The sequence below is a fragment of the Drosophila arizonae genome, chromosome 5 (genome assembly GCF_054131065.1).
Source record: "Drosophila arizonae isolate 15081-1271.41 chromosome 5, UAZ_ARI_1.0, whole genome shotgun sequence".
In the NCBI taxonomy this organism is placed as follows: Eukaryota; Metazoa; Arthropoda; class Insecta; order Diptera; family Drosophilidae; genus Drosophila; species Drosophila arizonae.
Window position 1 is genome coordinate 23,153,959 of NC_142925.1, and position 16,409 is coordinate 23,170,367.

General features: G+C 43.8%; 5 protein-coding genes across 5 annotated transcripts in view; 4 read left to right on the forward strand and 1 right to left on the reverse strand.

Annotated features, from left to right (window-relative positions):
* The first annotated feature begins 876 nt into the window (after positions 1 to 876).
* Positions 877 to 3,115, forward strand: LOC108615039 (uncharacterized). Its single transcript, XM_018009271.2, has 3 exons — positions 877 to 2,027; positions 2,096 to 2,273; positions 2,335 to 3,115. Exons 1-3 carry the CDS (start codon positions 1,411 to 1,413, stop codon positions 2,965 to 2,967), a joined length of 1,428 nt encoding a protein of 475 aa, XP_017864760.2. The 5' UTR covers positions 877 to 1,410; the 3' UTR covers positions 2,968 to 3,115.
* A 125-nt stretch (positions 3,116 to 3,240) lies between these two features.
* Positions 3,241 to 11,327, reverse strand: mute (gon-4 like protein muscle wasted). The gene is made up of 8 exons (XM_089472208.1): positions 10,616 to 11,327; positions 10,235 to 10,556; positions 8,967 to 10,071; positions 8,070 to 8,541; positions 5,819 to 6,863; positions 5,627 to 5,760; positions 5,235 to 5,563; positions 3,241 to 5,169 (listed from the first exon to the last, which is right to left on the reverse strand). The coding sequence occupies exons 1-8, from the start codon at positions 11,222 to 11,224 to the stop codon at positions 3,741 to 3,743; spliced, it is 5,445 nt and encodes a 1,814-aa protein (XP_089328334.1). The 5' UTR covers positions 11,225 to 11,327; the 3' UTR covers positions 3,241 to 3,740.
* On the forward strand, positions 7,182 to 7,900 carry Ufm1 (Ubiquitin-fold modifier 1). The gene is made up of 2 exons (XM_018012282.2): positions 7,182 to 7,334; positions 7,428 to 7,900. Exon 2 carries the CDS (start codon positions 7,556 to 7,558, stop codon positions 7,808 to 7,810), a length of 255 nt encoding a protein of 84 aa, XP_017867771.1. The 5' UTR covers positions 7,182 to 7,334; positions 7,428 to 7,555; the 3' UTR covers positions 7,811 to 7,900.
* A 229-nt stretch (positions 11,328 to 11,556) lies between the features above and the next one.
* Positions 11,557 to 13,958, forward strand: PIG-A (phosphatidylinositol glycan anchor biosynthesis class A). Its single transcript, XM_089472209.1, has 3 exons — positions 11,557 to 12,077; positions 12,178 to 12,423; positions 12,494 to 13,958. The coding sequence occupies exons 1-3, from the start codon at positions 11,976 to 11,978 to the stop codon at positions 13,691 to 13,693; spliced, it is 1,548 nt and encodes a 515-aa protein (XP_089328335.1). The 5' UTR covers positions 11,557 to 11,975; the 3' UTR covers positions 13,694 to 13,958.
* A 268-nt stretch (positions 13,959 to 14,226) lies between these two features.
* uzip (beta-pore-forming protein unzipped) overlaps positions 14,227 to 16,409 on the forward strand; it is a 37,818-nt gene continuing 35,635 nt past the window's right edge. The window contains exons 1-2 of the mRNA XM_089472210.1: positions 14,227 to 14,287; positions 15,053 to 15,117. The gene's annotated coding sequence lies outside the window, so the exon portion shown is untranslated. The remainder of the gene's footprint in view (positions 14,288 to 15,052; positions 15,118 to 16,409) is intronic.

Below are 16,409 nucleotides of genomic sequence, written 5' to 3' on the forward strand. Positions count from 1 at the left end.
GAACGATTAACTAAATATATAAAATTAATGAAATGATTACTTTAATAAATTTGATGGCAACAAAACAAAATTTCCAAGTCTGTTTAAAATATTGAAAATATGTATGCATTAACATTTAATATTTAACAGTAAACATTTAACATTTAACATTTAACATTAACTTTAACATTTAGATAACAATTAATTTTACTATGAAGCTATACAAAATGCATATACATATGTATGTATGAATATATACATTTATTGTTAATCTTTGATTTTTAATTTATATAGCAAAACATTTTTACAAAACATATTTAAATGATTTTTTAAAGTATTTTTGAAAAACTCATATGTGTGTGTTTTTTTAAATCGCATATTTAATTATAAAAACAAAACAAAACTAAAAACAAGCATTAATTTAGTACAAAGTCAACAACAAATTACAAAAATATATGTATATCAAATCAAATAAAAATCTCGATGTTTGCCGTAAGCATACTATATATATACTATATATATATAGAATACAACAAACCTAAATTCAACTTAATAAATTACTTCAAACAAAACAAAGTGCCTAAAGTCCCGTCATTGTTGATAGAAGCAAACGCTCTCTGCTATTCCACTGAACTAATATGGTATAATCGGTTGAACGACAACGTAAGTATCATAATAGATATACGACTCCCTGTGTGTGCGTTATCCATAAATCCAATCAGCAACAACTACACAAAATACAACAGAACTAAATCAGAGGGAATGAGTAAACAATGTGTTGTCGTGCACACAAACGAATGGGAAATACACTATCAAAGGGATTGCTATTCACATACATATATTTCCATACATAAGTACATATATCATAGATTAGATACGCTGTAAACTTTTATGTACTGTGTAATAAGAGCATATGCGTTTGCCGTTCGGGTTTGTGCTAAAATGCTTACATATAAATGATTATTTACTGTCTTTCTTTGCGATTCTCATAGGCTAAATATAGTCAAGTGAAAATAAAAGCTAAAGGAGTTGGACAATACGTACAATTCTCACAGACTTAATATTGCGATTTGAAGATAAGAGTTAGAGAAGATATTTTGAGATTTTGTAGACATTTTGTAAACGGAAGACACACAATCTAACGTGATTTAATGAAATCTTTCTCTCTTTGTTCTAAGGAAGAACTGGAATTAAAAGTAAATAATTAACAGAATATGAACATACCTAAGAGCCTATTCCATCCTAGTTCAACTCCAGTCGGTGCTAGGGGCTTTATAGACAGTTGAGTGCCTGTTTATCGCTGATTGCTCACAAATTAACATTATGTGTGCGTAAACTATAGATAATCTTATCGGCTGAATTTGCAAATAATTAGATAAACATGTCGCTCGCACCTCTTCAGTAAGTCAGCAATCAGTCAAGTAGTCAGACATGTTGGAGTACTTCGTCCTGAATTTGACCAGTGGCAGAAACAGCTCGAATACCAGTACCCATACCAATACCAAATCTCAGATGCATGAAAACAATGAGTGCATGTTCCAGCGTTCAACACCGTCCGTGACGTTATTCCTGATATATGGCCTGGCTGTGCCCACGTTGTCCTCCTTTGGACTGTGCGCGAATCTAATCAATGGCGTGGTCTTCATGCGGCCCAAGATGACGCCCTCGGCCTTCACGTACCTGGCTGCGTTGTCCTGGCTGGACTGCGCGTCCTGCCTGCTGATCACATTGACTGCACTCTCGCGCAGCTACTTCTACCGGAGTCCCGCCTGGGTGGCCTACGACTATCAGTGGCAGACACCGCTCTTCGGCATCAGCACGGGCGCTGCGAATCTGATACTCGCCTTTGTCAGCCTCGACAGATTCATCTATTTGTCTCGGTTTGCGGCCAGCAATGGAGCACCCAGGTTTTGTCGTCGCAAGGTGGCTCGCCTAATGATCTGCTTGGCCATACTCATCTCGGTTCTGCTCAACATACCCTACTTTTTCTGCTTTGTCGTGGACTTGAACACTGCCACTTGCCATGTCACCAACTTCTACTACTCCAAGTGAGACCTGCCCTGCCATTGTTGTTATTTATCATTATCATTATATTATTCATGAACTTGTTTCACAGATTATATCAGGTGCACAACTGGTTCTCGTTTACACTGCTGGCGGTCACTCCTGCCATATGCCTGCTGCTGGGCAACGCGGCCATCATCATCGCCTTCAGGCGTTGGACGAAGCAGGGCAAACGCTGCCAGCAGAGCTGCTCCCGTGACAATGGGCGCAATACGAATAAGCGTTATCAGGTACTGCTCTAGCTACAATCATTTAGCTATTATAAATGCTCATCCTTCCTCTCCATTGCAGCATCAAGTAAAGCTCACCGTCAGCATTCTAATTGTCATCACTTTATATATGGTTGGTGAGCTGCCCGCGCACATGACGTCGAGAAAGAGTTCTCTGAATCTACTCTTTGGCGGCGATACGAGTAAAATGAATCCGGAGCTGATGGAGCATCTGGAGGTCATATTTATTACACTCAATGCGCTGCAGCTGAGCATGAACATAGTGGTCTACGCTGTGATTAATCCCAGCTTCATGCCCGAGTTCTTTCTCTGCCTGCGCGGCGCCTCGGATGTTTGCTTTCGCTTCTGCTGCTTGACCAGCTTGAGCCGCGGCTGTCAGTGGTGCTGGAGTTGGCGTCGTCGTCGTCGGCAGCCGCACGCCGAAGAACATGTTGTTAGCACCGTCGAGGCGCAGCAGCTTCCGCCGGACCAGGCGCCTCAATGTGGCTGCGAGAGCTGGAGCAGCGATTCCGGCTGCGTGGATGGCACACATTGCAAGATGGCAGAGGGCACGTTCACCTTCCTTGATGATTGCCAGACGGAGCAAGATGCGCAGTCGCAACCGCAGCCATCAGTTTTCATCACCAATGCCAGTGGCTGCATGCAGCAGCAAACTCCGCAGGATAATGAGGATATCATCTCCTGCGCCATGTGATCTTAAGTAATACAGTTACTGGAATACCTATGCATATTGTACATATGTATAATTAACTTTTTAAATTATGAATTTTAAATATTTATCATTTCTAATTGTAAATTATTTTATTTTTTTTTTATTTATTTATATTCAATTAGTTATTTTATTTTATTATATATAATTTATAATTGCTTTCAGTTATTTTGTTTTGAAATTATTTATTATTTATTTGTTATTTTATTAATTGTTTTTTACATTTTTCAATCCAATAATTTTAGCATTTCCAATCCATTTGTGTTATATACAGCCTTTATTTATTTAGCTATTTAGAAAATCAATCAAAATAAATACGACTTATCAGATTGGTGCATCTACGAACAGTATTACACAGAACAGTATACAAAATACTTCTTCCGTAGTTTAACTTATAAGGAGTAAGCTTTAATAATAAATAAGCTTTAATTATATACAATTTAAACTTAAGCTCAAAAGCTAATGAAAATCCAAATTACAATGAGATTTTCACTAAAAGGATCAATTGTGTTCATGCTATAAAGAAAGTTTTCAATTCGACTTTATAATAAACGACCATCCATTTACATCCGTAGTAAACTAATTTGTGATGAGTTGCGCCCCTAAGCTGAATGTTTGAGTTATTTACAAAGATGTTTATCATCATGAAAATGTTCTCAATCTGAGTGTTGATACATTGACAAGAACATTGCATTAATTGATCTTGATCGTAAGAGAAATCTTCAATCGAACTAAATCGAACTGTAGATTCGCTCAATCTATTTGCCCTGTAGCTTGGATAGAAAGTCCATTAAAAATTGATGGCGCGTTCTTATCTCGGACTCTTTGCGATTTTTCAGCTTAGCGCCTATGCGCTTGATTAGATGCTGACGATCCCGGGCACCACGTTTCATCTCAATGAGTATCACTTTGTCCTCTTCTCGCGTCCAAGCTGTCGTTAAGCTGGGCGGCACTGGCGGCGGTTTGAATATGTCGTCTTTAGGGTTAGCCGTTGCCGTCTCCGTCTCTGCCTCCTCCTCGGTGCAGTTGGCTAGGCTGGCCACCACGTCCAGTTTGCAGTCCTCGTCACTATCGAACTGCGTCGTAATTACATGCTGCGGCGTGCTCCCAGAGCTCGCTGGAGTCGCATTCAGTTCATCGTTTGACTGTTCAATGTCCATTTTAATGGCAGGGAAGGGTTGCTGGGAGAGCGAAAGATCAGACTCTATGCCGCCATCCATTGCATCGGCCAAGGGCTTTTTATCATCCTGCGAGTTGAGTTCCTGCTTGGCAGCGGATGCGGAAGTGCTAGGGTGCTTGGCTTGCGCTATGATCTGTATGTCCGCCTTGGTGTCTGTGTCGCTGCTGTCCTGGCTGATCAGGGTGCGTAGCCTCTTGGCAAACTCAATGGCCGGAGAGGCGGGCGCCGGCGCTCGCGCCGCCGGCTCATGTATTACCACCATGGGCTGCACATTGTAGCGCGGACGCGCCTGGCTCTGATTCGAAGGCGAACGCACCTTTTTGCTGGGCGACTTGCGTTTGTCCTGCTGTGGCGAGGCACCGCTCGCTGAGCCAAGCAGCGGACTGAGTCCAGATAGAGGAGACACATTATTTGCCGTCTGGCGACGCGGTGAAGTTTCGCCAAAATTAATCGCCGTCTTCTTCGCGTGCGCATGATGAGGGCCATGATGATGGCCCACATTAGGCGTGCTGCTGTTGGCATTATTATAGCTGCTGCTGCTGTAATAGCTGGAATTGAGGCGCATTGCATGTGCTCTCAATGCCACGTCATCGCACATGTCCAGGGAGGAGCTGCTGTTCTCCTCGTCTCCAGTGGTGGTGTCTATGACCAATGTTCGACTGGCATCATCCTCTTCACTCCGCTCCGCATCATCGCTGTCCACAGTGATAGCAGCGCTTATCAATTTCTCGCCCTGAGCACGCACGCCATGTGCACAGGTCAGGTTGCTGCTGAGCGGCTCGAGGCACTGCTCATCATAGAGGGTGGCAGCGCGAAAGGATAGTTTAGCGGGCAACATAGCTCTGGTCCCATAAAAGATGCGTCCATTGAGATATTTCAATTGACAGCCCGGAGGTTTGCCCTGCGGCGGCGAATCCTCCTGCAGATCTTGTATGGTTTCTGCAAATGAGCCACTCGTGTTGCCCAGAACCTCGTGCAGAATCATGGTCTCCGCTGGCGGCAGCACACTAAAGTAAATAATCATAATTATATATAATATATGATATGTGTACGAGAGAGTTTTAGTACGAACCGCTTTGGAGGCTTGGCCTGTGGAAATTGCTGTACAAACCAATCGCATAGGAACTGATTGCCTTTTAGCAGTGGCAGGATCTTTGCCTCCACCTTCTTCATGCTCACGCTGGGCAGCTCGGCCAGTTCACTGAGGCAGGCATAGATCTTGCGCACTTGCGCCGGCTGTTTAGAAAAGTAAATGTTCAGCTTGTTGATAAAGTTGCTCGCGTTGGTGATCATGAAGTACTCGAAGTATTTGCCCAGCTCAGCGGCCTCGGCAGGTAGCAAAAAATTGAGAAACACCTCCGCCAACTCTGGATAATCGGGTAGCAGTAATTTTTCCACTTTCTAGACATATCAATATGTATAATATATAAGTAGAGTCAGGGAGTGCGAAAGTACAGCACTTACCAAATACAAATCTGCAACTTTATCCTGCTTGGGGTCGAACGTTTGCAGCAGATGATTGAACTTGTGACAGTCGTCCATGCGATTGGAGGACAGCAATGCCTCCTCCACTTTCTCATAGAAGTTGTAGGCAAAAGCTAGAATTACAGTTAATTAAAAAAAGTTGAATAGAAGTAACTCTTTGGGTTATCTTACTGGCATCCTTGCGATTGCGCTCTTCTGGACTATCCGGCTGCAGCATGTGCCGCAGCATCTCCTCCTGTCGGTTGGCTCGTCGTGCGGCCTCCTCACTACGCTGTCGCTTTTGCTGCGGCGTAGACTCCGGCGTACTCTTGCTCTCGCAAAACATTTTCAACTCCACCAGCAACTGTGTGTACAGTTCGAGTGCAAAGAAACGTCTGTGATAGTATTGCACAGGCGGCGAATGGGCGTAGAGCTCGCCCTGCTGCTGCAGGTAGCTGGCGTAGCTGGTGATTAGGGCTTGACAGCGCCGCTGCAGCTTACGGCGCAAACGCTGCCGCAGAGCGTGGTAGCGACTTCGCGGCGGTGTTGTCGACGACGATGTGGTGGCTGAGCGGCGTGGTCGCTGCTGGCGAGACACAACCAAACGTTTATAAATCCGACAACGAGCTCGTTTGGCACTGCCTGCAGAGCAACTTAAGCTGTTGGTGTTTAGTTCCTCGTTCTTTTGTTCCGCAGACTTTTCCAATTCAACGATCTTTACGGTCTCTGTTTCAGCATCAAAGCAGAGATTTACAGCGGGCGGCGCATCCTTTGGCAGTGGCGGCAATGGGGGTGGCAGCGCCAATAAACTGCACTCGCTGCTTGGTTGAAGGCTGCTATTTATGTTCGCCACATTGCTAGCGTAGTCCGTGGGCTGAAATGGCACAGAGACGCCGGCTTTGAAGGCATTGGCTCCTAGATCGCTCCCGAAGACGTAATTTACATTAATGGTCAGCGAAGACAAACTTTGATCGCCGGATCGGCGGGATCGCTTGGGGTGTGAACTGGACGTGCTTTTCTCCTCTGCTTTTGTTTTTGTAGGTGTGGCTGACTGCGCCAAGCTAGTGACACTGCCATATGGCGCTGAAGGCTCGCCCAAACTGTCGGGCAACAACAAATCTTCTCCCACCGCCTCGCGAACAAACTCCAAATACGACGTACTCGCTGCTGATGAGGAACGTGATGAAATTTGTTTATGGTTGCTGCGACGGGCGCGCTTGTCGTTATTCCAGTTTTTCTGCAACAATATTTACAATTTACATCACGCAAACTATATTTCTTTTCCAAAAATGTTGCATATTTACAAACTTTGCTACTGTAAACAGCAGAATTGTTGATATTTCATCGATATAACATGTTGAGTTTTCGATAATAAAGCGGGAAACATGGATTCCTCGAAGTGTTGCTCAAAATAAGAAAAGGCTAAACCGACTGTAAGCTATATTTTTGGTTAAATTACCAATAAAATATGCAGCACATTTTCCAATACTTATAATTAAATTACATTGGTGCTAGTTAATTTTTGAATGTGCTAACAATCTACAAATTTTAAATTTAAATCATAAAACCGCTATGTGAAACACTGGACATGGAATTCGTGCCCGTAAACAGTCAGTGATGGCCGAAGTTATTAATCGTCTATCGATTACACTGAACATTAGAGTAGCAAAGACATAGAGTGTTATCGCTCTTTTACACATCACTTGGCGTAAGAGCGAAATAGAAATTTTTTGTTTTCAATTAATTTTACGATTCAATGCAGTGGAACTAGTCAAAACTGAACGGTTTTCAATTTCAACAGATACTGCCGTGACCATAACCTAATCAGAAGATCCAAACAACGCCGTTGGAGCAACAGCTGGCAGCTACAACAAAAACTGACCACGTCACATAGAGTTCACATTCCGCTTTCCCAAACAGACAAACAAAATGAGCAAAGTGACATTTAAAATAACACTCACGTCGGATCCTAAGCTGCCATTCAAAGTGCTCAGCGTGCCTGAAGCAACGCCCTTCACAGCTGTGCTGAAATTCGCCTCCGAAGAGTTCAAGGTGCCCGCAGAGACGAGCGCCATCATCACAGACGACGGCATTGGGATTAGTCCTCAGCAGACAGCGGGCAATGTGTTTCTCAAGCATGGCTCCGAGCTGCGTCTGATACCCAGAGATCGTGTAGGCCACTAACCGATCACCTAGACCTATTATTTTTGTATTCATGTAACATGTATAGAGATTTTCCCCGCTATTAAATTTGTAAAGCTCGCAAACATAAAATGAGCTTTCAATCATTTTCTAGTTTTCAGGGATTTCCATACACTCTTTAAACTCAAATTAATATTAGACAACTACTGTACAAAATGTAGACTCAGCTTCTTCAGTTACTCAGCTTGCCAATCAAACAACTATTGTATAACTAGATTTTTATAGGGACTTGTGTACTTACCTCAATGTAATACTTCCAGCCACTTGGCAGCAAATCGTATTGTTCCCGCGGCGTGCGCACAATGCCGCCCTCGAAGCCTATCAGGACTTGATTGACAGGCGGTGCTCGCTCGTGGTCAAAGTAATATTTGACCGGATTATACTGCTCCATGTCGCAGAGCTCCTGGATCTTGGCGAACACTCGGCGTGCCTGTTTGCCATGTATTAGATCTTTCACCATGCGGTTGCATGCAATGCGTATGGGATCTGCGCCCTTCCTCACCGGAAACTCGGCACATTTGATTGCCTTAATATACTTCTCAAGACCCATTGCCATGAGTTGGTATTCCGACGGGGCATAGGCGGCGAATTGGACAGTTCGTGGCTGGAAAGCCATGCGCGGCAAATACTGTGGATACATGAAGACCTTGCTATCGAGCATGAGATCCATGATGCGGGGCGGCAGGCGTGGCACTTGACGGGTATGACCATCGCTGTAATGGGAAAAAGGAATATGGTTAGTGGAATCAATGCAATGCAGTCAACTGATTTGCCTACTTTTTGAGTGGAAGTTAGTTAATCAAGATTGGCTAGAAATAAAGGCAATTAACGAAGGATACTTTGCGATAAAGGAAGTAAACTCTAATCAGACTTGGCTACTTACTAATCAGCAAGAGGAAAGGAGGACAGTATTCGCTTGTAGCTAATATAACGCATTCTAAAACCTCCTTAGCTACTTGATGAATGGGAATTCATATGAATATATGGCTCACAAATATTCTGACATGTAATTCATTAGTTATTTACTCCCTAGCTAATTTATTATAAGGAATTCTCCAAATTCCACTCATTTCGATATAGTTCCCACTTTCTAATCAGAAGTAGTTAGTATATGGCTCTTAGTTATGAAAATACTTACGTTAGCTCCGCCTCCTTGTGTATGAATCGCATCATTGTTTGGTTCTCTTCCTTGTACTCATCGCTGCTGAGATCGTGCTCCCATTTGTTGATGAGCTCTATGGCCCCATTCAGATTCCAGCAATTGAAACTGGCGTCCTTGACAGCTTGCTGCTGCAGCTCCTGCAGCATTTGTCTGGGCTTATTCGCCATCGCGTAGAGCAGCGGATGCGAATAGGTCTGCAGAAAGGTCTGCGTCAGCATTTGGGTGTGTATGCGAAGCTGTTGCTGTAGCAGATCATGCTGCAACTGTGTGAATCCTTTGGCGTTGCTCGGTGGCTCCACCGGAGTTGGCTTTACATGGCGCAAACTCTCAAAGTACGCCTCGTACTCGGAGTGTAAATGCTTGCGGATGGATAGATACTTGCAGGTGAAGTTGATGTCATAGGGCTCGGGATAATGAAATGAAACGGGATCTGGAGATGGGGCAGTAGGAGGTACAGCAGTAGGCGGAGCAATTTGTGGCTGACATTCACCATCTACTGGTAATACCTTGGCCAGCTGAAAGCAATTGCGTTGACCCGGCACAGGCACAGCTATCAGATCTGGAATATGTTGTCCAATGGCCTCCGAGGAAATGTTGACCACCGTATAGGAGCCATCAAAGTGGCTGCTATTCAACGGATTCTCCGCGACGGGCACAGGTACCAGCCCGCAGATTGTGCTCGGCGTAGACATCAATTGAGGCTGAAACCTGTCCAATTCCGACTGGTTTGCCATGGATACGTCCCCAGCCTCGACTGGGCCCTGTACATCAAAGTCTATTTGGCGCGTCACTTGCTCGATGGGATTCAAGGGCAGCTGGACCTGGGCTGGCGGAGCGCTGATTGGCGAGGCCGGAATTACGTCCGATTGATTTAAGAACTTTTGTGGTGTCTCCAATTCGATGGAGTCCAGCGAAACTCCCTCCTGCAGCAGCCCGGCAAACAGCTCAGAGACCAAATCTGTCAGCTCCTTCTTCGAGATATTTACATCACGCAGCTCTTCCGCATCCACGGGCACCATCTCAGCGGCAACATACTCCGGATCGTTGATTGGATCATCGTCATCGCCCAGGAAACTGTTGTCTGTAGAAAAAAGCGGAAGAATGTAAGTAAATGTTTTTGATTGACTGAGCCCGATAACTATTTAAGATTACTATATGACTGAGTATGACTAACTAAATGACTAATTAGCTTATGTATTTTAATTGGACTGGATTGGAGCTTGATCAGTGTAGCATATACTTACTTAGCGGCTTAGCGAAGTCAGTGAGAAACTGCATCCACTCGGCATCATTGGCCGTCATATCATATTCGGGCGCATCGCTCTGCTCCACATCTGGTGGAACAAACTCCGACTGTAAATCCTCGATTGTGGTCTGCTGCAAACAGAATTTGGAGCGCGTTCGCGTTGCAATGCGCGGATCTTCCGCATTTTTATCTGGCGGCAGCTTGAAACAGCCATCGGAGGTGAACTTGACAGGCGACTCCTCGTTGGCGGTTAGCGGGGTTTGTGGTGTGCAGGGATTCGAGTCGAAATCGGAGGTCGTGTTATTGGTATCTTCATCGGACTGAAAGTCAGATTGGATTTTTAAATAGAGTATGCCTTTGTTAAGGGATTGTTACCCACATGAAAGTCGTCCTCCTTGAAGGTGTACTCTTCGTCCTCCTCATCCGAGTGCAGATCCTCGCGTATTAGCACCTCGATTTCATTCAGCGGTGTCTCATTCAAGGGCGGAAGCGTTATGCCTGGCGTTCGATTGAGCTCTCTGGCTTTGGCGCGCGTTAATTTCGGCACCGAGGGCGTCTCTGTGATAATGATGGCACCACGCTGCTGTTGCTGTTCTTCTTCGTTGGCCGTTGCAGCCTCGCGCTTTTCCCTGGCTAACTCATCCTCAGCTTTCAGTGTAACCAGGGCCAGGACATGCTCATTGCGCACGACTCGGCGCACAACTTTGTGCATGTCCTCGCTGCTGATCGCATTGGCACGCGCAACTTTGCGAAGCCGTCGATCAATCTCTTTGACGTCCTCTTTGTTACAGTCGCCCATCTGCGAGTCGAGACTGGACCTGCGTTGCTGTGGATTTTCCTTTTCTATGCGCCGCCTTTTCCGAGGCTGTCGTTGCCGGCAGCTGCCTTTCGGCGTCGATTGGACACTATTGCTGCTACTACTGCTGTTGCACGCCCGTGTGGGCGTTTTCATATCAGCTGCATCCCTTTTTTTTGAGCTGTTCGGCATTCTACTGGTACATGCAGATTGGAATTTAAGTAAATTTTACAAGTTGAAGAGCACCAAAACAAAAGCGCTTCCAGTGTGTACATAAAATGCCGCCACTCAAAAATCGCCAGGGCTACTTTATCGATACAATATTTTTAATGTCGATATTCGCAGTTTTTTTTTTATTTATGACAATCTTTTTGTTTTTACTAGATAATCTGTTATGTACGTACGTATTCCAATTTGATGAAGTCCATTAAATATATTTTGTTTTCAAACAGCCCTCAATTCATATTTAAATACTAATATCGATTACTGGTAATCAACTAACAACAGCTGGCATAAAATACCGCTTCTTTATTATCGAAATGACGTCGTTATATGGCTGCTGCTGTTAATGGCTTTGAGTGCATTTATAAAATGAATCAGTTGTGTAGACGAGTATTTTAAAATATTTATAAAAGAGCATCACATTTTTAAGATGAATAAATTACGTTGGTTAACTCAAACAACTTATTGTACCACATATTTTATTTTTATATGTAATCTTCAATTAAGAAAAAATTAAATATTTTGCTACTCCAGTCAGTTCATAAATTACTAGTTCAAGTTCGACTGACTGCAATGAACTATTTTGTTTAACATATTATGAATGTAAAGACCCAACTTGATTTTAGTTTAGTCAGTTTGTTGTTTTAAAATATAAATAATTTTATTTGTGTGTAATGTCAACTGCATATGAGCTGGCAAGTTGCAGTAAATCAGAGCGAAAATGCGCATCTGCATGGTATCGGACTTCTTCTACCCAAGCATTGGCGGCGTCGAAGAACATGTTTACAATCTCTCCCAAATGCTGCTCGCATTGGGTCACAAGGTGGGCGAAGTGCATCCAAATGGCAATAGGGATTGCCAGAAAATATCTATCTCTCTCCAGATATGGATTTTTATATGTGTATATCTTATCTAATCTTTAGGTTGTTGTTCTGACGCACGCTTACGGAGATTGCAGCGGCATTCGACACATAACGAATGGCCTGAAGGTTTATTACCTGCCCATAAAGGTGTGCTACAATCAGTGCATCCTGCCCACTGCCGTCTGCAATGTGCCTATGCTGCGCGCTGTACTGCTGCGCGAGCAAGTTGACGTAGTCCATGGCCATTCGGCATTTAGCGCCCTGGCTCACGAGGCTTTAATGGTGGGCGCGCTGCTCGGACTGAAGGTATGAAATGAATCTGCTCAAATCTCTATACGTATTTATATATAATGCAACCACTCTTCCAATCTTGCAGACTGTCTTCACGGATCACAGCTTGTTTGGCTTTGCTGATCTCTCTGCTGCCTTAACGAACAAGCTCTTGGAAATCACCTTGAGTATGGTGAATCATGCCATCTGCGTCTCGCACATCGGCAAGGAGAACACCGTGCTGCGTGCCTGTGTTGCGAAGCATCGCGTCTCTGTCATACCCAATGCCGTGGACACGGCGCTCTTCACCCCCGATCCTGCACAGAGACCCGACAACGGGGTCATAAACATCGTCGTTGCCTCGCGCTTGGTCTACCGCAAGGGCATCGATCTGCTGGCAGGGGTGATTCCCCGCTTTAAGAATTGCCCTAATATAAACTTTATAATTGTCGGGGATGGCCCGAAGCGGGATCTTCTGGAGGAGATTCGCGAGAAGACGAATATGCAAGACCGGGTCGAAATCCTAGGCGCTGTGGAGCATGCCAAGGTTCGAGACGTGCTTGTGCGTGGTCACATCTTTGTCAACACCTCCTTGACGGAGGCATATTGCATGGCCATAGTGGAGGCCGCTAGCTGTGGCCTCCAAGTGGTGTCCACTAGTGTGGGTGGAATTCCCGAGGTGCTGCCCAATAGCCTAATACTGCTTGCCGAGCCGGACATAGAGGCCATCTATGCGGCGATATTGGTGGCCATAGATCGACATCGCAGTATTTGCAAGCCGGCTGCAAGGGATGACGGCAGTAGCAGGCCAAGACGTAAGAGGAAAAAGAAAGGCGCGGCGGGAGGACAAGCGAATGGAGCTGCGATAGGTGCTATAGCAGTGGAAGCAGGCGCTGCAGGTGGCGGAGATGCGAGAAAAGCAGGTGCAGCAATAGTTGGCGATTGTGCAGGAGCAGCTGCTAGATTAGCAGGGGTAGCAGGAAACGACTCTACAGGAGCAATAGGAGGGGCAGTGGCATCAAGTGCCAAACAGGCGGAGCCCGTTCTCTGTCCGCACAGATGCAACGAGCTGGTGGAAACTCTTTACAACTGGGAGGACGTTGCCCAGCGCACAGTCAAGGTCTACGATCGCGTCTTGAAGGAACGAGCCTTTACGCTCAGCGAACTGATCTATTCTGTGTATCAGTGTGGAGCCTGGTTTTTGGCATTCCTAGTCGTTGCCCACTTTATGTTGCGCCTGATGGATCGCTGGCGGCCACGCAGTCGCATTGAGGCTGCCCACGAGGCCAGACGAAAGCCTAGCTAATGCTATGTGTTCCAATAGAACTTCCACTTTATTGTTGGTATTGGTTATAGATAATTTATCAATTAGTTCAAATATACCAAGGTGTTCGCTATAACAGTTTCTGATAAGATATGGATTCCTTTTTAACCGGTTAAAGTTACAGTGCTGTAAATAACATTTTTTCAATAGGATTAAAGAGCGCTAGGTTTTAAAATTATCTAGTAGTTTTCTGTTAATAAGCGTAATTGTATTATTAATTTCGATTAAAGTATTAATATCAAATGTACTCTCAACAGCCAGTTTTCCTTAAATAAATTTGTAGTAGTATTAATTAATTACAATTAAAATAAGTCCCATCGGCATCAAAACAAAAATACTATAACTTAACAGTTTACTGTTAATTAACGTAACAGAAATAGATGTTAAATAAATTCTAGTTTTTTAGAAAAGCAGAATTGCGGTTAACATTTTAATTTAAATTAACATAGCAGCAGAGCAAATGTGCGCCGCTTGAAGTTGGCTGCAACCGCACAATTGAATCTTTTTTACGCGCTTAAATCGATGACACAATTCAAATCGATAGCCTTGGTTTAGTCTTGAAACAAATGCGCTGCGGTAAGGTTGTGTGCGCGCGTTAGTTGCGATCAAAATATAATAATTAAATAGCGAAAAAGCCAGCGGGCAAATACACCAAACAACAATTGCGTGCAGTTTCCTATATGCCTATTTTAAATTTAAATCGAATTTATATGACCACAAGCAATCTGCATACTTTATTAGAACAGTTCGTGGAAGCGACAATTCAAATGTTCTGCAAAATTGTTAGCGCGTAATTTTGTTCGTTCTGTGTGAAAAGTGCAAAATACTTGGAAATTTGTGAATTCAAGTTAACTGAAGAATTGGTCCATTTTATTGGGAAGCCCGCGCAGCATCCTATTGGCACTAATGACGTCATAAGCGCGCTACTTTTATGTCCAGTTAGCTTCTTGCTCTTTGTGTATGAGCCTTGTGCCTCAGTGTGTGTTTGAGTGAGTGTGTGTGTGCGTGAGTGTGAGCGTGTGTGTGTGTGTGCTTGGAATTGGAACGGGATGTTCATTTATTACGCACCACACTTGTAGCTTTGGCTAGTCCTTGAATATACCCCTCTCTCTCTAATGCACTCCATCACAGTGGCCTTGGGCTAAAAGCCTTTGTTATTCCAGCTTTCGTATATCCTATACGCATATATGCCGTTATTTTATATATTTCATTTTCGTTCCTATTTGAATTGAAGTTTGATATCGCGCTTCACTTTGCAAAAAGGAAAAAAATAAACAATAAATAAATCGACAAACGTGAATTTAATCTAGTTTTGTGTTTTCCTTTCATTTGATATTTTAGCCTCAGTAAAAACCATTTAAAAATTCAATTTGCGTTTGGAGAAAAAATAATTGAAATCAATTCAGGTGAGTTTAACTTAGGACAAGTAAGATTTTTATGTATATATTTTAAATGTTTATTTATACGAAAGTCAATAATAAAAATAATTCCTGAGAAATTTACGTATCGACTCGCAAAGCGGAACCAAAAGGCTTTAAAAATACTTCCCCATTTGTAAATATAACATATTTATATTATCAGCTTAGGATGAGCTTATTTTAATTTACTTACTTTTTAGCAGCTGGCTTGAATCTTCGTTTTAGCATCTGCTCTTTTTTGTTGTCTTTTAGCCAAATTGCATTTTGGTAACATTAAGACTTCAAAGTTTGTGAGCTAATGAATTTTTAATGCGCCCTAAAAATCTCGCCTGTCTCCCGAGTGCTCCTCCAAGGGAGCAGGAGCTAAAAAGAACTCCCATAAAAATTCAGCTGTGAATTGTGGCCAGCTACAGAAAGTATTCCAAAATTTGGTTTGCGCCTCGCCGGTTCCCACTCCCTCTATCTGTCTCCTTCATTCTCCTTGCCTTTTGGGGGAGGCTGTAAATAATGAAACACCAGACAAGCAGCAGACTGAACAATAAAACAACAACAACAGCAAGGAGAGAAACGTGCAAAAAGTGTGTGTGTTGAACAATGTTGCGGGGGCTTTTCCAACATCCAAAAAAAGCATACGGGGTGTGGTGGAGGGGATAAAGGATAGCGGTACATGTAAAGTTGCAGCACTCAAAGGAATACGGGGACATCATAATCAAAGGCTTTTATTGCGCCATCAAATAACCAGAAAACTGTTAGCTCAAGCGTTTACAGGGAGTGAGAGGGAAAGAGAGAAATATATAGAGAGTGGAGGGCATGGAGCGACACGAGTTGCCCTTAACTGCTAGAGCCATGTCCGTTATTAGGCCAGGCTGGAATGAAGTGGAATGGCAGGCAAAGGCCGGAAACCGGGCGCAGACAATTTGCCTAGGCACGTTCGACCTAATAAGCTGGACTGAGGGGGGTGCATTGGAGTGAGGGGAACGGAGGCAGTTAGTGAGCAAAGTGCTTCCGTGTTGGGAGGCCAAATCGATTTTTATTGATATCCAAGTTGAATGCACCATGAATTCGATTTAGATTCACCAATTTTGGGGTTGCTCCCCTAAGCCCCGGCGAAATTGATTGTCCCAGCGATAATTCTTACTATTTTTCCTCCAACTCTTATGCTCTATATGCAAACGGGCAAAAGTTAGTCGCAAGTTGCTCAAGGAAATCGAAATTGTTGTTTTGTGCGCTTTGACACGCACTTTCATGATGATAATCTCGATGACATTCTCCTTTCGAAT